Raw genomic sequence first — 24,646 nt, 5'->3', positions numbered from 1 at the left:
GAACAATAAACCTGGGGGGCTGTCTGGGCAGGGGAAGAGGCTGCTGTCTGGGCATTGGTTGGCAGGTGGTGAGCAATTGCATTGCGCATCACATGCTTTGTATGTTCTATTATTATTTTTATTATCATCATTATTACTATTATTATTTCTCTTCCTTTTATCTCATACTAAACTGTATTTCAACTCATCAGCTTTTACCTTTTTTTCTTCCCAATTATCTCCCCTGTCCCACTGGGGGGGGGGGGCGTGAGCAAACAGCTGTGTAGTGCTTTGCTGCTTGCCTGGCTAAACCACAACACCCTGTAACAACATACAAAAGTGATACCAAGATGAAGAAACAGATTCAGCACAACTGTTTTTGTATTTAATTTTTCTGCAGTGTCTTTTTCTGGAGTGATTTCAGCAATGCGTAGGCTATAAGGGACAGGAAGATCCAATATGTCTTCATGAACACAAAACTCCCTCCTTTACATTAATACAGGGGACTAGACTAGATGCCTCATTTTCACAAGGAAGGAAATTACACAGACCAGTCCAAGCCAGACAGGCTTGCTACTAATTCCCTTGATTCAGGGGCAAATTCAGATTCCAAGAGGAACTGGTGATAAGCTTTTATAGCAGCCCTTTTTGCCCATTAGTGACAGTAAGGAGTGCCCAGACAAACAGAAGCAGACACAATTTTGCCCTTATCTTTCATTTGGGCAAGAAAATCCGATTCCAGACCAATAGGTGGTAGCCTTTTCCAGAAAAACAAAACAAAACACGCACACACACACAAAAACAAAAACAAAAAAACAAAAACAAAAACAAACAAACAAACAAACAATCAAACAAAACAAACAAACAAAAAAAACACAGCAGGATTACTGATGGCCTAGGTGCTAGCTTTGTGAACTCCAGGTCTTGCTGGAAAACTGTAGCAACTCTCACTGCAGCACACACAAGATTGCCCCATCTATGTGAAATTAAGCAGAACTGCATCTGGAAAAGGCTCCTTTTACAATTGCTGAAGATAGGCTAACGCTTTCAGAGAGTAGTACAGGTCTCAGAGGTGCTGACTCAGCCTCTGGAGATGCTTATTTCTGTATGTATATTATAAAGTCACTGCTGGATTAGCCAGATTTTACTTAGGTGTCTCAGATATTTGCTTATAGTTAGAAAGTACAAAAGCTGGGACACAGCAACTGCAGAATTTTGATAAAAATAAGCTAGCAGATATACATCAAATAGGCTGGCAACAGCATGCTAACAGGATGAAAAAGCACATTATAGTCAGCATGGATTCAGCAAGGGAAAGTCATTTTTGACCAGTCTGCTACACTTCAATGAGATTACTAACTGGGTAGATGAGGGGAAAGTGGTGGGTGTGGTCTACCTTGACTTCAGCAAGGCTTTTGACACTGTCTTCCATAACATCCTCATAGACAAGCTCAGGAAGTGCAGCCTAGATGAGTGGACGGTGAGTTGGATTGATAATTGGCTGGATGGCAGAACTCAGAGGGTTGTGCTTAGTGATGCAGAAATTAGTTGGAGGCCTGTAGCTAGCAGTGTCCCCCAGGGGTCAGTACTGGGTCCAGTGTTCAACTTATTCATCAGTGACCTGGACGATGGAACAGAGTGCACCTTCAGCAAGTTTGCTGATGACACAAAGTTCGGAGGAGTAGCGGATACCCAAGAGGGCTGTGCTGCCGTTCAGAGGGATAGCAACAGGCTGCAGGGATCGGCCGAGAGGAACCTCATGAAGTTCAACAGGGGCAAGTGCAGGGTCCTGCACCTAGGGAGGAATAACCCCAAGCACCGGTACAGGCTGGGGAGTGACCTGCTGGAGAGCAGCTCTGCAGAGAGAGTCCTGGGAGTCCTGGTGGACATCAGGCTGACCATGAGTCGGCAATGTGCCCTTGTGGCCAAGGAGGCCAACGGTATCCTGGGCTGCATTCAGAAGAGTGTTGCCAGCAGGTCAAGGGAGGTGATCCTCCCCCTCTACTCGGCCCTGGTGAGGCCATGTCTGGAGTATCGTGTCCAGTTCTGGGCGCCCCAGAACAAGAGGGACATAGAACTACTGGAGCGAGTCCAGAGGAGGGCTATGAAGATGACTAGAGGACTGGAGCACCTGTCATTCGAGGACAGGCTGAGAGAACTGGGCCTGTTTAGCCTGGAGAAGAGAAGACCAAGAGGGGATCTTATCAATGTGCATAAATATCTGAGGGGAGGGTGTCAAGAGGATGGGGCCAGATGGTTTAGTAGTGCCCAGTGATAGGATAAGAGGCAACAGGCACAGACTTAAACACAGGAAGTTCCATCTGAATATGAGAGGGCACTTCTTTACCGTGAGGGTGACAGAAAACAGATTGCCCAGAGAGGTTGTGGAGTCTCCTTCTCTGGAGATATTCAAAACCTGCCTGGATGCCATCCTGCGCAACGTGCTCTAGGTGATCCTGCTCAGCAGGGGGGTTGGACTAGATGATCTTCAGAGGTCCCTTTCACTCCCACCCATTCTGTGATTCTGTGCTTTTTGGAAGGTATCTCAGCCAGCACTCTAGGGAATCTGGAGATGCCTCCAGAGCAGGGGCAAAACTAATAGTGGCGTCTTCCATACTCCTTGCACTGCAGACTATAACCACCTCTGGTGAGCCTCACCTTTGTGCCTGGCAAGATTGTGGAAAAGATCCTCCTGGAAGTAGTGTCGAGGCACATGCAAGAAGAGGTGATCTGAGACAGCCAGCACGGCTTCACCAAGGGCAAATCCTGCCTGACCAGTCTGGTGGCTTTCTACAATTGAGTGACTGCATCAGGTGACAAAGGAAGACTGACCAATGTCATCTACCTGGACTTCTGCAAGGCCTTTGACATGGACCTATATGACATCCTGGTCTCCAAATTGGCGAGATATAGATTTGATGGGTGGACCGTTCAGTGGATAAGGAATTGGCTTGAAGGTCAAACACAGATACTGGTGGTCAATGGCTCTATTAGGACTTAGGACTCGAGGAAATGACCACAAGTTGCACCAGGGGAGGTTTAGATTAGATATCATGAAAAACCTTTTCTCTCAAAGAGTGGTCAGGCACTGGAACAGCCTGTCCAGGGAGGTGGCGGAGTCACTATCCCTGGTGGTGTTCAAGAAGCACCGCCAGGTGCTACAAGAGATGATTTAATAGTTTAGTATTGGTGACAGGAGGACGGTTGGACTAGATGAACTTGTAGGTCCTTTCCAACCTTGCGTTTCTATGATTTCTATGATATCTATATCCAAGTGGAGGCCAGTGATGAGTGTTGTCCCTCAGGGGTCTTTCCTGGGACAGGTACTGTTTAATATCTTTATCAATGACATAGTGGGATCAAGTGCATCCTCAGCAAGTTTGCAGATGACACTAAGCTGAGTGGTGTGGTTGATACAATAGAAGGATGAGATGCCATCCAAAGGGACCTGGACAAGCTTGTGAATTCGGCCCACATGAACCTAATGAGGTTCAATAAGGCCAAGTGCAAGGTCCTGCACCTGGGCCAGGGCAATCCCGGACATGAGTACAGACTGGGAGAAAGAACTCATTGAGACTAGCCCTTCAGAGAAGGACTTGAGGTTTCTGATGGATGATAAGCTTGACATGAGCCAGCAGTGCACGTTTGCAGCCCAAAAGGCCAACTGCATCCTGGGCTGCATCAAAAGAGGAGTAGCCAGCAGGTCAAGGGGGCTGATTGTCCCCCTCTACTCTGCCCTTGTGAGGCCCCACTTGGAGTATTGCATCCAGGTCTGAAGCCCCCAGCACAAGAAGGATGTGGATCTGTTAGAGCGGGTCCAGAGGAGGGCCACAAAGATGATCAGAGGGCTGGAGCGCCTCTCCTACGATGAAAGGCTGAGAGAGCTGGGGTTTTTCAGCCTACAGAAATGAAGGCTCTGAGGCGACCTCATTACAGCCTTTCAGTACTTAAAGGGGACTTATAAAAAAGATGCAGAGTGACTCTTTGCTCAGTCAGATAATGACAGGGCAAAGGGGAATGGTTTTAAACTAAAAGAGGGGAGATTTAGATTAGAGGTTAGAAAGGAATTTTTCACTCAGAGGGTGGTGAGGCACTGGAACAGGTTGCCCAGAGAGGTTGTGGGATGCCCCATCCCTGGAGGTGTTCAAGATCAGGTTCAGTGAAGCCCTGAGCAACCTGATCTAGTGGGTAATGTCCCTGCCTATGGCAAGGGGAGGTTGGAACAAGATGATCTTTGAGGTCCCTTCCAACCCAAATCATTCTATCATGATTCTATGATAATGGCTTAAATGCAGTTTCTACTGATTCTACTGTAATGGTTGTAAAAAATGACTAAATAAATGGCTGAAACAATTACACATCATGGAACAACAGTATTCTAAACTCCAGTGATCAACAGCCAGGATAGCTACAAGCAATAACATTTTCCATACCTATTTGCATATCTCAATGTATTTAGAGTGTTTTCACATGATGCCATCCCTGGAGAAATTGTAGCAATCTGCAGAAAACAAGCCACACATTAATAATTTGCACACATTAAGAAAAGGGGGTAGATGAAGTTAAATAAAGGGTTTTTTTTGTTGTGTTTTGTTTGTGTTTTTTTTTTTAATCCCGTTTCATTTGAGATCTACAAAAAAATCTACTCTGTTCAGCTGTCCCAATACAATGACACCTCAAGAACAGATGTCAAGTCTGTCAAGTCAAACCTTTTTTTTTTCTTTTTTTTTTTTTAACCATACCTGACACATTAAGAATTCATGGAAATTTCAGTCAATTTCCGACATCTGACAGCTTGGTAGCATAATATGTAAATGCAAAACTCTAACTGAAAAAATAAGGCTCCTCAAACAGGAAATATGCAACTCAGTAGAAAATAAGTCTAATGCATCCTGCATATGATTACCAGATATTATTTTTATATATGCATCTTCAAAAGCTGTTCTCCATTCAAGCAGACTGCATACTGATTAAGAGATCTGTTTGTTGGCTATAGTCCAAAACTGTACTTAATGATATTAAAGATAAGCATGTGTTTAGGTATTTTCCTAAATAAAGATGTTTTCTTTTTCTGAACTAGAAATTATCTGTAAATAACACTTGATAGATAAATTATTATCAGACATATCTGGGATCTGTAAGTCTTTCTTTTTTCCAGTTAAATAAAATACCCTGAAGATCTCACCTTCTTTTCAACACTCAGCAAAAATAAAAACAGTGATCATGCAACAGTGGCATCATGATTTGTCCTAGCTTCTCTCAGTAGTCCATTTTTTTAATCTCTGCTCCTTTCAGGAGAGTCATAGAGGCACTACCCAGGAAAAACATCTCTATGATCCTAAACACTACCATTTTTGCTGGCAGCACAGCATCAGGAGACTGAAACTGATGAAGATTAGATAATCCTGGTCTTTTGTTTCATCCTGCTGCTGACATTACCATACAAGATCACAGGTAGTCATCCTGAGAGGAATTTCTCCTACTGGGGAGAAAGGAAAAATATACTATGGGAAGGGGTTAGAAAGTCTAAAGAGCTTGCTAATACATACACTGCTTAAATCTCTAATACCGGTATGCATCAGTTGCTAATGAAAATAATTGTAGATTTGAAAAGATCATTTGATTGCATGTCTCTTTATAAAGCATTGTGGATACTAATTAACAAAAATCTACATGTTCCTAAAATCTTTCCGAAGTCACTTTATATGAAAGGTGCATGCATCACTTTCATCAGTTTACTGTTCACAGTATACAACATGTGGCAACTGCCATAATGCCAGGAGACTGTTACGTCTTCAAGTGTATAAGGAACAGCTATAGGGAAGTGCCACTGTAGGTGCCCACAGCCATGATACTACCTTCAGGGCACAAGACTCTGTTGAAAAGAAACACCCACTAAGTCACATGTTCTCATGCCCCAACAAGCCCAGTCCAGGCAGGACAGGAGGACTTCACAAGTCAGCAGAAGAGCACCTGAAGAGCAGCATGAAGTAATTCCAGAAACTCCAGCCAGTAAGTCAGCTTCATCAGGGGCCCAACTAAAATGTCTCTAGGCAACACACATAGCATGGGGAATAAACAAGAGGAGTTAGAGACATGCGCACACCTACAGGGCTATGATTTTATTGGCATCATAGAGACGTGGTGGGATGATTTCCATGACTGGAGTGCTGGAATGCAAGGATACAGGCTATTCAGGAAAGACAGGCAGGGAAGATGAGGAAGGGGTGTTTCCCTCTATGTCAATGACTACCTGGAGGGCATGGAGCTCTGCCTAGGATGAGGATCTGACTGACAGTTTATAGGTCAGGATTAAAGGGAGGGCAGGGACAGGTGACATAGTGAAAGGTCTGCTACAGGCCACCCGACCAGATGAGGACCTCTACAGACAGATAGAAGCAGCCTCATGTTCACAAGCCCTGGTCTTCATGGGAGACTTCAACCACCCCAATATCTGTTGAAGGGACAGCAGAGCAGGGCACAGGTAATCCAGGTGGTTCCTGGAACGCAATGATGACAACTTCCTTCTCCAAGTGATAGAGCAGCCAAGGAGGAGAGGTGCTATGCTGGACCTCATGCTTACTAACAGGGAGGGGTTGGAGAGGAATGTGAAACTCAAGGGCAGCTTCGGCTGCAGTGACCATAAGATGGTGGAGTTTAGGATCCTGAGTGCAGTGAAGAGAGTACACAACAAGCTCGCTACCCTGGACTTCGGGATAGCAGAATTTGGCCTATTCAGGGATCGGCTTCGTAGAGTACCATGGGACAAAGTACTTGTACTTTGTGTCAGAGTACCTTAGGCACAAAAAGAAAGCCTATGGCTGCTGGAAGCAGGATCAAGCAATGTGGAAGGACTACAGGGATGCTGTTCGTCTTTGTAGGGAGAAAATTTGTGCAGCCAAAGCCCAACTAGAGTTGAAGCTGGCCAGGTCTGTGGGAGACAATAAAAAGGGCTTTTTAAATATGTGAACAGAAAAAGGAGGACCAGAGAAAACATAGGTTCCCTACTTGATGGGGATGGTCACCTCACAAACAAGGACATAGGCAAAGCAGAGACGTTTAATGCCTTCTTTGCCTCCGTCTTCAATGCCGATGATGGACTTTGGGACCCTGGGTACCCTGAGCTGGAGGACCGTGACAGTGGGAATGATAAACTCCCAGCCAACCCTGAATGTGTGTGGGATTTGCTGCTCCACCTGGATCCATACAAGTCCATGGGTCCGGTTGGGATTCATCCCAGGGTACTTAGAGAGCTGGCTGACGTCATCACAGGACCTCTCTCAATTATTTTTCAATGGTCTTGGGAATCTGGAGAGGTCCCAGTAGACTGGAAGCTGGCAAATGTTGCACCAATTTTAAAGAAGGGCAAGAAAGAGGACCCTGGCAGCTACAGGCCTGTCAGTCTCACATCAGGGCCTGGTAAAATTATGGAGAAGATGATCCTTGAAGTTAGTGAAGCGCACCTGGGGGACAATGCAGTCATTGGTCCCAGCCAACATGGGTTCACGAGGGGAAGGTCCTGCCTAACAAATTTGATTTCCTTTTATGATAAAGTCACCCGTCTAGTCTATCAGGAGAAACCATCTGATGTGATCTTTTTGGATTTCAGTAAAGCTTTTGACACAGTTTCCCATAGGATCCTACTGGACAAAATGTCCAGCATACAGCTAGACAAAAGCATCCTACGATGGGTGAGCAATTGGCTGACAGGCAGGGCTCAAACGGTTGTGGTAAATGGGGCCGCATCAGGCTGGCTGATGGTCACTAGTGGGGTACCCCAGGGCTCCATTTTATGGCCAGGTCTCTTCAATGTTTTTATAAACGATTTGGATGTAGGACTAGAAGGTGTTTTGAGCAAATTTGCTGATGATACTAAACTTGGAGGAGTTGTTGACTCTGCTGAGGATGGAAAGGCCTAGCAGAGAGATCTGGACAGATTGGAGAGCTGGGCAATCACCAAACACATCAAGTTTAACACAAGCACGTGCCGGGTCCTGCACCTGGGAAGGGGCAGCCCTGGCTATATGTGCAGACTGGACGATGAGACGCTGGAGAGCAGCCCCGCAGAGAGTGATCTGGGGGTTGTGGTTGATAGCAAGCTGAATATGAGCCAGCAGTGTGCCCTGGCAGCCAGGAGGGCCAACCTTATCCTGGGGTGCATCAAACATGGTATTGCTAGTTGTTGGTCGAGGGAAGTGATTGTCCCACTCTACTCTGCGCTGGTGTGGCCTCATCTCGAGTACTGTGTGCTGTTCTGGGCACCACAGTACAAAAAGGACATGAAACTATTGGAGAGTGTCCAGAGAAGGGCTACAAAGATGGTGAAGGGCATAGAGGGGAAGACATACGAGGAGCGGCTGAGGTCACTTGGTCTGTTCAGTCTGGAAAAGTGGTCTACAGCTTCCTCACGAGGGGAAGTGGAGGGGCAGGCACCGATCTGTTCTCTTTAGTGACCAATGATAGAACCCAAGGAACTGGAGTCAAGCTGCAACAGGGGAGGTTCAAGCTGGATATCAGTAAAAGGTTCTTCACCAAAAGGGTGGTTGGGCACTGGAACAGGCTTTCCAGGGACATAGTCACGGCACCAAGCCTGTTGGAGTTTAAGAAGTGTTTGGACTGTGCTCTTAGTTATATGGTCTGAATTTTTGGGTAGACCTGTGTGGTGCCAGGAGGTGACTCGATGACCTTTATGGGTCCCTTCCAATTCAGGATATTCTATGATTCAATGATTCTATGAAAGCCCTGGAGGGAAGAGGGGCCCAAGAAAGCTGGTCTCTATTCAAGGGTGACCTCCTCCAAGCTCAGGAGGGATGCATCCCAACAAAGAGAAAGTCAAGGAAAAACATCAGGAGGTATGTTCATGGATGAACAAGGAACTGCTGACTAAACTAACACAAAAAGGAAGCCTATAGGTACAGGCTTCTATAGGTACATTGGTGATAAAAGGAAGGCTAGGGAAACTGTGGGCCCTCTTTCAAAGGAAACGGGAGATCTGGACACCCAGGATATGGAGAAGGCTGAGGGACTCAATGACGTTTTTGCCTCAGTCTTCTCCAGCAAGAGACCTAGTTTGCTCTATAGCCCAAGTCCCAGAATGCAAAAGAGCAGGGACTGGGAGAGTGATGAACTGGCCACTGTAGGAGAAGATCAGGTTCAACACCAGCTAAGGAATCTAAAGGTACACAAGTCCATGGGACCTGATGAGATGCATCCGTGGGTCCTGAGGGAACTGGCAGATGTAGCTGATAAGCCACTGTCCATCATATTTGAGAAGTCATGGCAGTCTAGTGAAGTTCCCACAGACTGGAAGAGGGGAAACATAACCCCCATATTTAAAAAGGGAAAAAACGAAGATGTGGGGAGCCACAGGCCAGTCAGTTTCACCCCTGTGCCTGGCAAGATCATGGAGAAGATCCTCCTGGAAAACACGTTTGGGCATATGGAAAATAAGGAGGTGATTGGTGACAGCCAACATGTCACCAGTCACCTCCAGGTGATTGACAGACAACCTCATGAAGTTCAACAAGGCCAAGTGCAAGGTCCTGTATCTGGGCCAGGGCAATCCCAAGCACATATACAGACTGGGTGGAGAGTGGATAGAGAGCAGCCCTGATGAGAAGGACCTGGGGGTGTTGGTTGATAAGAAGCTTGACATGAGCTGGCAATCACAGAATTGTAGGGGTTGGAAGGGACCCTGAGAGATCATCAGGTCCAAACTCCCTGTCAAGGCAGGTTCCCTAGAGACAGAATCACAGAATTGTAGAGGTTGGAAAGAAATATGCACTTTCAGCCCAGAAAGCCAGCTATATCCTGGGCTGCATCAAAAGAGGCACGGACTGCAGGTCAAGGGAGTTGATTCTTCCCCTCTACTCGGCTCTCGTGAGACCCCCACCTGGAGTACTGTATTCAGCTCTGGGGCCTCCAATATAAGGACATGGACCTGTTTGAGTGCATCTAGAGGAGAGTCACAAAGAAGATCAGAGGACTGGAGCACCTTTCCTACAAAGACAGGCTGAGAAAATTGGAGGTTTTCAGTCTGGAAAAGACAAGGATCCAGGGAGACCTTACAGCACCCTTCCAGTACTTAAAGGCGATCTACAAGAAAGCTGGAGAGGGAACTTTTTACAAGGGCACGTAGTGATAGGACAAGGGGGGATGGCTTTAAATTGAAAGAGGGTATATTTAAATTAGAACCAGAGGGGTTGAAACTTGCCCTGGTTTTAGCTAGGACAGAGTTAATTTTCCTCCTAATGGAAAATCTACCTCGACCCTAGAGACACAGGTACATGAGTTGCAAGGAAACACAATCACAAAAGGGGGAGGTCTTCTGGGAAAATTGCTGGCAGTCCTCCAGAGTAATGAATACTTTGACCAGGACTAGAGGGGCCCTGCCTCCAGCCAGGGGGAGAAGTGGGACAGTCGGGTTTACTGGACTGTGTGGATTCGATGGCCTGGCACACCGGAAACGCAGAAATATAAAGCTTTAGTGGACACAGGCGCACAGTGTACCCTAATGTCATCAGGTCACCAAGGGGCAGAACTCATCTCTATCTCTGGAGTGACAGGGGGATCCCAACAGCTAACTGTACTGGAAGCTGAAGTAAGTCTAACTGGGAATGAGTGGCAAAAGCATCCCATTGTGACTGGCCCAGAGGCTCCATGCATCCTCGGCATAGACTACCTCAGGAGAGGGTACTTTAAGGACCCCAAAGGGTGGGCTTTTGACATAGCTGCCTTGAATAGGGAGGAGATTAAGCAGCTGTTTACCTTGCCTGGTCTCTCAGAGGACCCTTCTGTTGTGGGGTTGCTGAGGGTCGAAGAACAGCAGGTGCCAATCGCTACCACAACTGTTCACCAGTGGCAATATTGCACCGAGACTCCCTGATTCCCATCCATAAGCTAATTCATCATCCAGAGAGCCAAGGAGCTCCTGAACACCTGCAGTACATTGATGACATGATCGTGTGGGGTGACACAGGAGAAGAAGCTTTTGAGAAAGGAAGAAAATATTCCAAATCCTTCTGAAGGCTGGTTTTGCCATAAAACAAATTAAGGTCAAAGGACCTGCAAAGGACGTCCAGCTGATCCAAAATTACACACCATCTCTTCTGTCCTGAAAGACTGTTGTGTCAAATGGGAGCCCAAAGTCAGTCACAGACTAAACAAACTTAGTGGACACTTTATATATATATATATATATATACTCCTATATAAATATGTACAAAAAGTGGTGATTAATTGTAATGTATTGTAAAGTGTTGGACCGAAGCATGATATAAATGGTATGAAATAAGGGGTAGATATTGTCCTCGTTTCAGCTAGGATAGAGTTAATTTTGCTCATAGTAGTTGGTGTGGTGCTGTTTTTTGGATTTAGGGTGAGAATTGTTGATAACACACTGATGTTTTAATTGTTGCAGAGCAGTGCTTATACTAAGTCGAAGACTTTCCAGTTTCTCATACTGCCCTGCCAGTGCAGACTGGGGGCACCCCAGGTGTTGGCAGGGGACAGAACCAGGACAGCTGACCCAAACTGGCCAAAGGGATGTTCTGTACCATGTGATGTCATGCTGGACAATTAATATGGGGTGGCTGGCTGCAGGGGGTAGGGACTGCTGCTTGGGGCTGAGCTGGGCATCAGTCAGCGGGTGGTGAGCAATTGCATTGCACATCACTTGCTTTGTGCATATTATTATTATTATTATTATCATCATCATCATCATTATTATTATTTCTCTTCCTTTTCTGTCCTATTAAACTGTCTTTATCTCAACCCACAATCTTTTACTTTTTTTCCCACTGATTCTCTCCGCCATCCCACTGGGGTGCAGGGGGGGTAAGTGATTGGTTGTGTGGTGCTTAGCTGCCTGCTGGGTTAAACCACAACAAAATTCTATGATTTTTGAAGCCTATACCATTCTATGATTCTATGACTGACCTCTGCATAGCTCGCTTCCTCATTCGTAATTCCAATTGAGTAGAATGGAAAAGGTTGCACTACAGAAAGGAATATCTTTAAGACCAGCCATCACCGTTCTCCCTACCAGTATTGCTTATAAGCCATTACAGTGGGATCAACATCCCATTTGGGACACTCAAGTCTCCAAGTTCCTACTCCCAACCTGGAGGACTGGGCAGTCTGGAACTTCAGTAATGATTGCAGCATGTCAAGGATGTAGCATCTTAAGGATACAGAACTGGTTAAAAAGGACTATTGTATGTAGCTACCCTGCAAAGTTGAGACGATACATTATGCTAATATGTAACTCTTCAAAACCAACTTCAAATGATCTTTGAAACTATTAGAGGAGAAGAACTTCAGTGCAACTGCAAGAACTAATAATGTTCAAATCAAACAGTTTATGTTGACTGTACATCTCTGTATTTGTTTAGAATGAAGCAGATCCCAGTCATAACTGTCCATGTGGAAGTTATCTTCAAAAAATAGGTTTCTGAATCATATTTTAACCTTATATACAGAGGAGAATGCTCCATCCCTGAACATGTAACTTGTAAAACTGGAACAGGAAGTCTAAACTATGAAAGTCAAAGCTGAATAAGAATTAAGTGTAGAAATTACCAAAGAAATTTTATTTGAACATCCCACTTAGTATGTCAGAAAGTATGTCAGAAAGCAAATGAAAAAGGCAAAATATTTTATACCAGGACATTTCAAGAATCTCTTAATAAGTTAAAATCACAAGTTTTTACTCCATCCTTTTATATGCTTTCCACATTGAAAAATACCAGCATATTTGCAAATGTCTTAATCTATTTGCACATTAGAATATTGGATCAAATCTTTGTCTCGTTAAGGAATTCCTTTACAATAAATGCCTCACTGATAAGCAAAATCGGCATAATATTTCTCTGTTGCAATCTCTTTAGTTTATTTTGCCTGTAACAGGCTAAAATATTTTGGAGTAAATAATACCATTATCTATGTGTTACCTTGTAATAATTGAAACACTACTATACCTATGAAGTTCTTCTATGCTTTCATATTACTTCATATAAAGTAGACCCTATTCTAGAGAACATATCAGTGATCCCTACAGTTAACTGTAGAAACCTGAAATTAAACAATTTATTTTTAAACTATTTTGCAATCATTTTAGAAGTTCTAAGCACCACAGCTAATATTATATCTCAGCTGCAAAAAAGCAGTCACTGAACCCTCAGAATAAGTACTCTTTTAATTTAATAAAAGACCGTTCAACTATAGCTATTATAAACCATAATGATTTGCCATTTCTTTCCCTGTATATTTTGAGAGTAAAGTTTTGCCAGTGTACAAAATAAAACCTAAATATGAATGTGCTTACAAATCAGGCACACCCTGCTAAAGAGACAGCTGTAAATACCAGAGTGAAAGGCTGAATAAATTGTCTTGATACAAGAGGCAAAGGAAGACCCAGAAGATGGGTGAAGGTGCTGACCATTATCTACTCTTTCCACCACTTGGCCACTGCAGTGCAAATCTCTCCTCTTTCCAGGGAACTGAAAAGAACTGGAGGTAATTCTAGGCTAAAGTATCTCCTACACTTCCCTCAATTCAATATATAATGTTCAGAAACCTGTCAGATCTGTAGACAGGCAGCTTTCTTCTGCATCTATCTAGCTATTGCAGGAATGGGTGCTGCAAATGTGAGAGCTCAATTCAAAGAATAGTAAAGATGTACTGTAGGTTCATTTTCTTAATTGTAATATGACTGTAGTTGTATAAACAAGAAAAATAATTCAGTCATATTTCCACTCGCTTTCAGAGGCGATTCTTTTCCTTAATTCAGAACTATATTGAATATAAAATAAGGAACATGAACTTTATCAGGAATTAAACACCCATAGATCATGGGTTATTCTTGATGGCATTCTTATGCATTTAAACAGGAAACATTATTAAAAACAGGAAACATTATTACAACTCTATGAGAAAAGTAATAAATAAAAAAGCTTCAGATTTTTCAGAACTTCATGAAACATTCACAAATATTAATTCTTCTATGTACAGAGAGTAGTTCCCACAAGGTTTACTTTCCAAATTTTCTTCAGTTTTGTGGATACATTAGCTAGAGATGCACAGTTTAGCTTTCTGATCCTGAATTTATGAAGTCATGTCTCAGTGGAAAGAAAACAATCCTGTATTTTCATTAGAAAACTGAAGAAGAATAAAAGATTAATTAAAAAAAATACTATTTTACCACAATTTTCAAACTAGAACCATACCTAGCAGCTAGGCTGCCCTAACACCATGGTTTTCATGCTGTGAGTCTGCAGATTTCTGTGGCCTGTAGACTAATTCCAAGGAGTCTGTGAAAAGTAATACAAACAAGCCTAACAGCATTCACCATAGAGAGTTTGCATTTCCATAAGGGTAGAATGTTATGGCTGGACAAGTAAAAACACTGGAAATCAATGCTTTTATCTGTTTTTTCTACCTAACAGAAGAATTCCGCTTTTCAGACCAATGCAAATGCACGCTTATAAAAATACAAAACTATTCATCCCACCTATCTCAGCTATGGTCCCCTCAACAGCCTAAAGCATATTCTGATGCCTTTGATACCAACTCTAAATTTGCCTTTGTCATTTAAAGACTCGTCAGTATACTTCCAGTTTACACCATCTTTTGCAAAATTACGATTCAACAAACAATACTCTCATGCAATTAAGACATTAAAACCAACAAACAATAAAAACCCAACAACACTAGTCTAGAAGTGTTTCCATCTAGGTGCCTAACTAAAAAAGAAGAACAATAAGAAAGGCCAATAAAAAGTAGAGGAGGGAGAAAATTATTTGAGACACTTCTTCTGAAAGACTCCCTCCAAATATATTGTTTTTTATTTTTCTCTCCTTCTTTTCTTATTTTAAGCTTAACAGATTGCCAGCAGTGAGTGACCAGTTCTTAACATAATATCCTGTATTCCTAGATTCTTTTTTCTTTGTAATTGTTAAAACATACAGTTAACTAAACAAACTTACCATACAGGTACGGGAGTTTTCTCCTATGAACGAATCTCTTAACACCTGAGTAAGCTTACTTGCTCTGAATGGTGTATGAGGTTTATTTCGGCCTAAGGCTCTAATGCACTCCTGAAAGAACAAAGAGATTGATATTTATTCACCCCATGTTAGAGAAAAACGCATAATACAAATGAAATTCAAAAATCAGATAATACATGCTTTATGTTGCTGTCCTCTAACATCAATGTTAATGTTTAATTTAACATTAAAGCTTGGATTCAAGAAGTGTTAAGCTTTTTACCTCTCATTAAGTTCAGTAGAGAGGTAGGATTGTAAAGGAATTTAGGCACCTAAAACTTTTTCAGTCTCATCCAAAATATTTACATGTATTGTATCCAACAACAAATTCAGTGTTTATGTTATATCTTCAGACTAACAACTATTTCTGACTATCAGCTGCAGAAGCCTGAATGATCTATATCATCCACCAACAGAAGAAATGTGAATGGTAATGTGTTAGTTAACTATCATTTAAAAGCAATAGCTTTGATTCTGGCTCTACCACTAACTTTCTTTACAGCTCAGATGAAAACAGCAATGCCCAAACTTTCTGAAAGCTTCCACAGGTCACAAACATAGCAAGTATAGCTCTACATTGATGTTGTCAAGTAGACACTTGAAAACATAAGCAATTTCCTGTTTTAAAATATTTATCATGTGAAAAAAACAGGGTTAATGTCTCTTCTTTCACTCATAAGAAGAGTGTGAGCCTAAACTAATATTTACAACTAGTTAGAGACTTCCAGTGAGAAATACTGTGCAGAAATACTATGAAATTACTATAGAAGTTATAGAAGCGACTGTAGCAGCAGTATAAGAGTACTATCCACCATCATTATAACCTTAACATCACTTCTGCCCACTCAGAGTCCAAAAATCTGCTAATAAATTGCTTCTTACATAAGAAAGTTTAAATTTAAGCTTTTGAAGTTTCCTAGAAACAGGTTCTTACAAAAGCCAGGCCAGAAACCGTGGAATGATAATCCAAGAAAACATTGCAACTGTGAAACAGCATAAAACAGAACTAAAAAAGGGTTCAGAATAAAACTGCCACGATACAGAACAGAACAAACACAATGGCAAATTGGCTTTAACTAAAGTGATTATTTAAAAATTCACCAGCTGAGTTTTATAGAATGGACACAGCTCAGGTAAACAGAAAGACTGAAACTTGTTGAATGCGAATATTACTTACAAATGCTTAAAAGAACTCAATACACATAAGTGAGCAAGGCAGTGCATTCTTTGAAATTTTTGAAATTTTTGTACATTACTACTATACTTACATAAAGAAAAAAGTAGATTAGACAGGAAGAGGGACAACAGATTTTTAATGTGTGACATTACAAACTAAAAACAGTAACAAACGTATACGTTGAATTGCAGGCATGGCAACCAACATGTTTCATTATGATATTTTAATTTACTGTAATGATTTTTAGTTTGCTCACTCCTGGAAAAATTAGAATTGTATTGTCTCCTTAATAGTAAAACGATTATGGGAGGACACTGCCAGCTTCTAAATTAATAGAGTTTTCAACTAGTTTTTCTTTTCATCACAGCTCAGTAAACCAGGTAACAAGATGACAACACTAATTCCATGTAGAGACATTATAAAAATAACTTCTTTTACCAAAAACCTGAGTGGGTTAAGACAGGACTGACATCCACATGTGAGTAGCAAGTCTTGGATTAGCACCAAAGGCTACTCTTCAGAACATACTAGTTTATATTCAAAAGCTTTGACGTTATTTTCAAGTTGAAATTAAATGGAAAAAGCTGTGTAATGATTTTGGAGATAGATGAAAAATGGAAAATTATCATCATTGTTAAACAGTTATATCTTATCGTACTGCTGTTTAGACCTCTGCAAGACCTCCACTTATTTTTATTTCCCCTTCTCCATATAATTTAGATCACAACCACCAGTACAGCAGCAGCAGAACTTCTCACTATAATTAAAAAGATGAGTTGTATGAAAAAAATGTTTGTATGAGTATTGCACTGAAGATACTAACCAACACAAAATCAGCAAGTAAATTAAATACACGTGAAAAAAAAGTGATAAAAGTCAACACAATGTTGCTTGCATTATTTATTTAGATGTGAAATGAAAACAGGACACAGTTTTGGAACTGCTGCTTCAAATTTTTCTACATGCCATACAATTTTGTAATGGCACATTACAATTTTGTGGTGTTCTGTGGGATCTACTTACAGGCAGATAAAAGTCTTCTCTCAAGTTTATATTGGGGATAATACAATAAGCACAGAGACTTTGGGTTTAGATTCTTTATATAAAAGCACAGTACTAGTGCAGAGAGTACTAAACCTAAGCAAAGCTAACCAACAATAGAGATAAGTTCTAGGACATTCAAAATTACTGTTTCCCCAACTGAGACCAAATAATCATTTTCACTATTTAGACCGAACCTCTTCAGAACATTATAAAGCACACACACACAAACACAAAGCACATTTAATATTTACATGATATTTCTTAGCTCTCTTGATGTTTTCTGGATTAATGTATGAAAATCTATAAAGCAACTGTATCAGACAATTTGTTATGAAGAGCTATCAAAAATGGATCCCAATTTTCAAGGGTTAATTTAATCTATTTGTTACTTTTCTGGATATATTGCTGTTGTGTTGTTTTCAGTGAATTAATTAACAGCAGTAAATAAATATGTCATAGAGGTTTTTTTATATATATTTTCTAAATATATATACATATATAAATAAACACATGTACACACACTGAGATCAGAAAGAATATTTCCAGTTAGTATTTCAGACCCTGAGTACCAAAGTAAGTTAACTCTCATCCCCATTTAGGTGTTTATCAGAAAAGTCTTCACATTCAAGAACTGGGATTTATTTTTATTTTTAAACTACATGAAAGTTGATACCACAATGTTTCTACTTGGTAATTACCAGATGTTCCTTCAGGCATTTAAAGGAAAAATCAATACATTATTTTACCTGTCACATCAGTAGACAATGTAGACAAGCAAAGCCTGCAGAAACACTCGTTTTAATAGTCATTGTTATTATATGTAGAAGGTTTCCACTTACGCAAACTCAGTGGAAACATTTCAGTTACCTTGAGTGCTAAAAGGCTCTTGTTAATTTCAGCACCTTCCAGCCGTGTCTGTCTGTCTGCACTGGAAGTATCTGCTCCTCTTTCATTTCCAGCCAAATCAATCAGAGAAAATTTACCATGCAATTTCCCTTTCCTTCGGAGAATAATCTGAAACACTGCATGGCTTCGAGATGAGTGTGCATTTGCAGATGTCTGACCAGATGTCCTTTGGACAAAAGGAGAGAAGGGCAAGACATATGAAGATCTGAAGGACCATACATATTAAACACACTACCCTCAGAACACTATTTTTTTCAGAGCAGTGTCCTGTATCTTCTTACATATGTTGACTGTGTCTAACATATTGATGGACACTTGAGATATAACCCTAATAATCTGATGTACACAGTACAGTTATACCTGTTTCCATCTCTTCAAACATAAATGGAAAATTTATAATATTTTACCTTCCCATTAATCATAGAATCATAGAATGGCTTGGGTTGGAAGGGACCTCATAGATCATCTAGTTCCAACCCCCCTGCCATAGGAAGGGATGCCACCCACTAGATCAAGTTGCTCAGGGCCTCATCTAAACATTAAAAACAAGAATAACAAGATTTTCAAAGATTTCAGATCATCAGAGAGCTTACACATAAAATGCTGATTGCATTTTTGTCTGATGAGGCAGCAGTCCATGCAAAAGGCTAATTTTAAAAACAATGAAGCTGAAAAATAAAAAAAAAGTTTCATGCTTAACCTCTGTTACTATGTATAAGGCCTTTTTAGAACAAAACATCTGGTAGTATTCCAGATTATAAACAATGTGAATTTAAACCAGTAAAGTGGTTACATAAATGCATGCAGTTCATATCCTGTAGAAAAATCAGTTCTTATTTCTCTCTAGGAGACAGAGAAACTCTTAATTCAAAAGGCAAGCAGATTTATTATTTGCAGCCAACACCATCAAGAAAGCACACTGCATAATAAAAAGCCATCGATATGAAGAGACAAAAAATAATCAAGAGATGTTATCATTCTTTAATTTACAATGAAAAGCTTGTAGAAGCTATGGGAGATACCTGCAGCTGTTGCCTATTTCAATAAACTTAAGAACATCTTCAACACATTTGACTTCCCGTTCCTGTAATCCCACCACCTGGACTTGCTGTTTACCATCTTCTAACACTCTTAATTTTGTCTTCCTGTTCAACAAGTCAAAGACCTTGGAGGGTGGGGGTGGGGGGGGAACAGAACAATTAAAGAGGAGTTTTAAAAGACACTTGTTTCAAATTCCATATCAAAATATGCAAAGCATCCCATGCAAAAATATGATTGGAAGAGAAGTGTAAAGAATTATTTGAAATAAAGCTTTTGGTACAAAAAAGGAAAAAAATCTATGTAACAAGATCACAGTTGTCGTGGTTTAACCCGACCGGCAGCTAAACACCACGCAGCCGTTCGCTCACCCTCCCCCCTCCCTCTCTGGGACGGGGGAGAGAAATGGAAAGTGAAGCCCGTGAGTTGAGATAAAGACAGTTTAATAAGACAGGAAAAAAAAAATAACAAAATAATAATAACAATAATAATAATGATGATACAATGGTGATAATACGAAAGTAATAATAGTATGTACAAACAAGTGATGCACAATGCAATTGCTCACCACCCGCTGACCGATGCCCAGCCTAACCCCGAGCAGTCCGGCCCCCTCCCCCCGGCTAGCCACCCCTATATATTGTTTAGCATGACGTCAGATGGTATGGAATACCCCTTTGGCTAGTTTGGGTCACCTGTCCTGGGTCTGTCCCCTCCCAGCTCTTACTGCACCCCCCAGCCTGCCCGTTGGCAGGACAGAGCAAAGGCTGAGATGTCCTTGGCTTAGTATAAGCACTGCTCTGCAACAATTAAAGCATCGGGGTGTTATCAGCACTCTTCTCATTCTAAGCCAAAACACAGCATTCCACCAGCTACTAGGAAGAAAATTAATTCTGTTCTAACTGAAACCAGGACATCTATCCACCCCTTATTCCATACCATTTATGTCATGCTCAGGTTACACTCTTTTCCATACATTCTAATTAGTCACCTATAGTAGTCATAGTAGTGATAACATACAGTATTATATAGTAATTAACATGGTACAATTCAGTTCATGGGCTATTCTCACCCAGTATTAAATCTCCTTGAGGTACACACCGGACCTCTCCGTTCTTTTGCATCACCCACCAAGTGTATCCAGGTCCCTGAGCGAAAACAATTCCACGAATAGGTTTGCCTTTTCCTGAGGCAGGAGTAGCCCAGACTGTTTTACCCAGCATATTTTTTACATGCACTACAGGAACTTTATCCCCATCTACAGTACGTAACAGGTTTGATTGGGCAGGTCCAGCTCGGTTGGCAGATCCCCTAGTATTGACTAACCAGGTGGCCTTTGCCAAATGCGTATCCCAGTTTTTGAACGTCCCAGCGCCCATTGCTTTCAAGGTAGTCTTTAACAGTCCGTTGTATCGTTCAACTTTCCCGGAGGCTGGTGCATGATAGGGGATGTGATACACCCATTCAATACCATGTTCTTTGGCCCAAGTGTCTATAAGGTTGTTTCGGAAGTGAGTCCCATTGTCTGATTCTATTCTTTCTGGGGTGCCATGTCGCCATAGGACTTGCTTTTCAAGGCCCAGGATGGTGTTCCGGGCGGTAGCATGAGGCACAGGATATGTTTCCAGCCATCCGGTGGTTGCTTCCACCATTGTAAGTACGTGGCGCTTGCCATTGCGAGTTTGAGGGAGTGTGATATAATCAATCTGCCAGGCCTCTCCATATTTATATTTCAGCCATCGTCCTCCATACCAAAGAGGCTTTGACCGTTTGGCTTGCTTGATTGCAGCACATGTTTCACAGTCATGAATAACCTGTGCTATAGCGTCCATGGTCAGGTCCACCCCTCGATCACGAGCCCATCTGTATGTTGCATCTCTACCTTGATGGCCTGAGGTGTCATGGGCCCATCGGGCTATAAATAATTCACCTTTATGCTGCCAATCCAGGTCCACCTGAGCTACTTCAATCTTAGCAGCCTGATCCACCTGCTGGTTGTTTTGATGTTCTTCAGTAGCCCGATTCTTGGGCACATGAGCATCTACGTGGCGTACTTTCACAGCCAGGTTCTCTACCCGAGCAGCAATATCTTGCCACAATGCAGCAGCCCAGATAGGTTTGCCCCTACGCTGCCAGTTGTTTTGCTTCCATTGCTGTAACCATCCCCACAGGGCATTTGCTACCATCCATGAATCGGTGTAGAGATAGAGAACTGGCCATTTTTCTCGTTCAGCAATGTCTAAAGCCAGCTGAATGGCTTTCACTTCTGCAAACTGACTCGATTCACCTTCTCCCTCAGCAGCTTCTGCAACTCGTCGCGTAGGACTCCATACAGCAGCCTTCCATCTCCGATGCTTCCCCACAATACGACAGGACCCATCAGTGAACAGGGCATATTTCTTTTCATTCTCTGGCAACTGGTTGTACAGTGGGGCTTCTTCAGCACGACCCACCTCCTCCTCTGATGATATCCCAAAGTATTTGCCTTCTGGCCAGTCCATGATCACTTCCAATATTCCTGGGCGACTGGGGTTTCCTATTCGAGCCCGCTGAGTAATCAGTGCAACCCACTTGCTCCATGTAGCATCAGTTGCATGATGCGTAGAGGGGACCCTTCCCTTGAACATCCAGCCTAGTACCGGTAATCGGGGTGCTAGGAGGAGCTGCGCTTCAGTACCGACCACCTCCGAAGCAGATCGAACTCCTTCATATGCTGCCAATATCTCCTTTTCAGTTGGAGTATAGCGGGCCTCAGATCCTCTGTATCCCCGACTCCAAAACCCCAGAGGCCGACCTCGAGTTTCCCCAGGTTCTTTCTGCCAGAGGCTCCAGGTGGGGCCGTTCTCCCCGGCTGCAGTATAGAGCACATTCTTTACATCTGGTCCTGTTCGAACTGGCCCAAGGGCTACTGCATGGACTATTTCCTGCTTGATTTGTTCAAAGGCTTGTCGTTGTTCAGGGCCCCATTCAAACTCATTCTTCTTACGAGTTACTTGGTAGAGTGGGTTTACAATCAGACTGTAATTTGGGATGTGCATTCTCCAAAACCCCACAACACCTAGGAAAGTCTGTGTTTCTTTTTTGTTAGTTGGTGGAGACATAGCTGTTATTTTGTTGATCACATCCATTGGGATTTGACGACGTCCATCTTGCCATTTTATTCCTAAAAACTGGATCTCCCGTGCAGGTCCTTTGACTTTATTTTGTTTTATGGCAAAACCGGCTTTCAGAAGGATTTGGACTATTTTCTTCCCTTTCTCGAAAACTTCCTCTGCTGTGTCACCCCACACAATAATGTCATCGATGTACTGCAGGTGTTCAGGAGCTTCCCCCTGCTCTAGTGCAGACTGGATCAGCCCATGGCAAATGGTAGGGCTGTGTTTCCACCCCTGGGGCAGCCTATTCCAAGTATATTGGACTCCCCTCCAAGTGAAGGCAAATTGTGGCCTGCACTCTGCTGCTAGAGGGATGGAGAAAAATGCATTAGCGATATCAATTGTGGCGTACCACTTGGCTGCCTTCGATTCAAGTTCATACTGAAGTTCCAGCATGTCCGGCACTGCAGCACTCAGTGGTGGCGTGACTTCGTTCAGGCCGCGATAGTCCACTGTTAGTCTCCACTCGCCATTAGACTTTCGCACTGGCCATATGGGACTATTGAAAGGTGAATGAGTCTTGCTGATCACTCCTTGGCTCTCCAATTGACGAATTAGCTTATGGATGGGAATCAGGGAGTCTCGGTTGGTGCGATATTGCCGCCGGTGCACAGTTGTGGTAGCAATTGGCACTTGCTGTTCTTCGACCCTCAGCAACCCCACAACAGAGGGGTCCTCTGAGAGACCAGGCAAGGTAGATAATTGTTTAATGCCCTCTGTCTCTAAGGCAGCAATACCAAAAGCCCACCGGAACCCTTTTGGGTCCTTGCAGTATCCTCTTCTAAGATAGTCTATGCCAAGGATACATGGAGCATCCGGACCAGTCACAATGCGGTGCTTTTCCCACTCATTCCCAGTCAGACTCACTTCAGCCTCCAATACAGTCAACTGCTGAGATCCCCCTGTCACTCCACAAATATAGATGGGCTCTGGTCCTTTATAGCTCGATGGCATTATAGTACATTGTGCACCGGTGTCTACTAAAGCCTTATACTTCTGTGCGCGTGATGTGCCAGGCCATCGAATCCACACAGTCCAATAAACTCGATTGTCCCTTTCCTCCCCCTGGCTGGAGGCAGGGCCCCCCTAATCCTGGTCAGAATCTTCCTCGTTTCTGTGTTTGAAGGACTGTCTGCTGGAAGTTGGAGCAGCAAACTTTTCGGAGAATCCCTTTTTCCTGATTGTTTTCTTTTGCAACTCACGTACCCGTGCCTCTAGGGTCGCGGTAGATTTTCCATCCCACTTTCTCATGTCCTCTCCATGGTCTTGTAAGTAAAACCACAGGGTGGCACGGGGTGAGTACCCACCATATCGTCTTCCTTGTGTGGGTGAACGCCTACCCCTGACAGCTGAGACACTGCTTTGTACAGGTGCGAAGGAGAATAATCTCTCTTCAAGTTGGTGAACCTTTTCAGAAAGTTTCTCCCAAGTGTTCTCCTTTGGTCGGTGGGCACTGGTTGGTTCAGGTGGGGAGGACAATAGATTCTCTTCAAGTTGGTGAACCTTTTCAGAAAGTTTCTCCACAGCTGAGACGCAGGCCTGTAAGGAAGAGGAGAGACTTTCTTCGTACTGCCGGAGTTGTTTAGCCGCTTCACCCACTGTGGGTTCCTCATCCTCTTTCCAGGCCATTATTGCCAATGAGCTGGCATATGATGATGGTGCACTCCGTACAAACTTCCGCCACATGGGTCGTGTACACTTGACTTCATCTGGATCTGTGGATGTTTGTTTGAGGTCTGGATCCTCATAAATCACTTCCCGTACGGCTAATTCCCTCAGGTACTGGATTCCCTTCTCCATAGTGGTCCACTTGCCTGGTAGACATAAAATATCTTCCTTGAAGGGATACCTTTCCCTCACGGCTGAGAGGAGACGCCTCCAGAGGCTGGTGGGTCGTGCTCCATCTGCAATTGCTTTGTCAATGCCGGCGTCTCGAGCAAGGGATCCCAGCCGCTTGGCTTCCCTGCCGTCTAATTCCACACAATTGGCTCCAGAGTCCCAGCACCGGAGCAGCCAGGTGACAAGCTGCTCACCTATACAGCGACCAAAATCTTTTCGCACATCTCGTAGCTCGCGCTCGTTTAGGCTTCGGGTAGTTACTGTTGCTCTTTCGGCATCCTCATCTTCCTCCTCCTGAATCCTTGACGGCCCAGCGTCGTCATCATCTTCGTCATCTCTATACTTAGTTTTGGCAGAAGCCTTACCTGGATTGGCAGAAGACTCTCTGCGTTCTAAACGACTTGAATTTCTATACCATATTTTCACCTTCTCTACAGGGGCAGCTTGCACTGCTACTGCTCGTT

At 42.9% G+C, this 24,646-nt stretch overlaps 1 protein-coding gene across 3 annotated transcripts in view; it reads right to left on the bottom strand.

Annotated features, from left to right (window-relative positions):
* LOC116501382 (kinesin-like protein KIF2A) overlaps window positions 1-24,646 on the bottom strand; it is a 129,608-nt gene that overhangs the window by 25,454 nt on the left and 79,508 nt on the right. For all 3 annotated transcript variants that reach the window (XM_032206904.1, XM_032206905.1, XM_032206907.1), the window contains exons 13-16: window positions 19,173-19,315; window positions 18,112-18,316; window positions 14,964-15,074; window positions 4,413-4,480 (exon numbers count right to left, since the gene is read on the bottom strand). In XM_032206904.1, coding sequence (XP_032062795.1) covers window positions 4,413-4,480; window positions 14,964-15,074; window positions 18,112-18,316; window positions 19,173-19,315 — 527 coding nt within the window. The remainder of the gene's footprint in view (window positions 1-4,412; window positions 4,481-14,963; window positions 15,075-18,111; window positions 18,317-19,172; window positions 19,316-24,646) is intronic.

Source organism: Aythya fuligula, chromosome W, assembly GCF_009819795.1.
Source record: "Aythya fuligula isolate bAytFul2 chromosome W, bAytFul2.pri, whole genome shotgun sequence".
Classification (NCBI taxonomy): Eukaryota; Metazoa; Chordata; class Aves; order Anseriformes; family Anatidae; genus Aythya; species Aythya fuligula.
The sequence above is the reverse complement of the archived record's forward strand: the minus strand, read 5'-3'. Positions and strand labels throughout refer to the sequence as shown.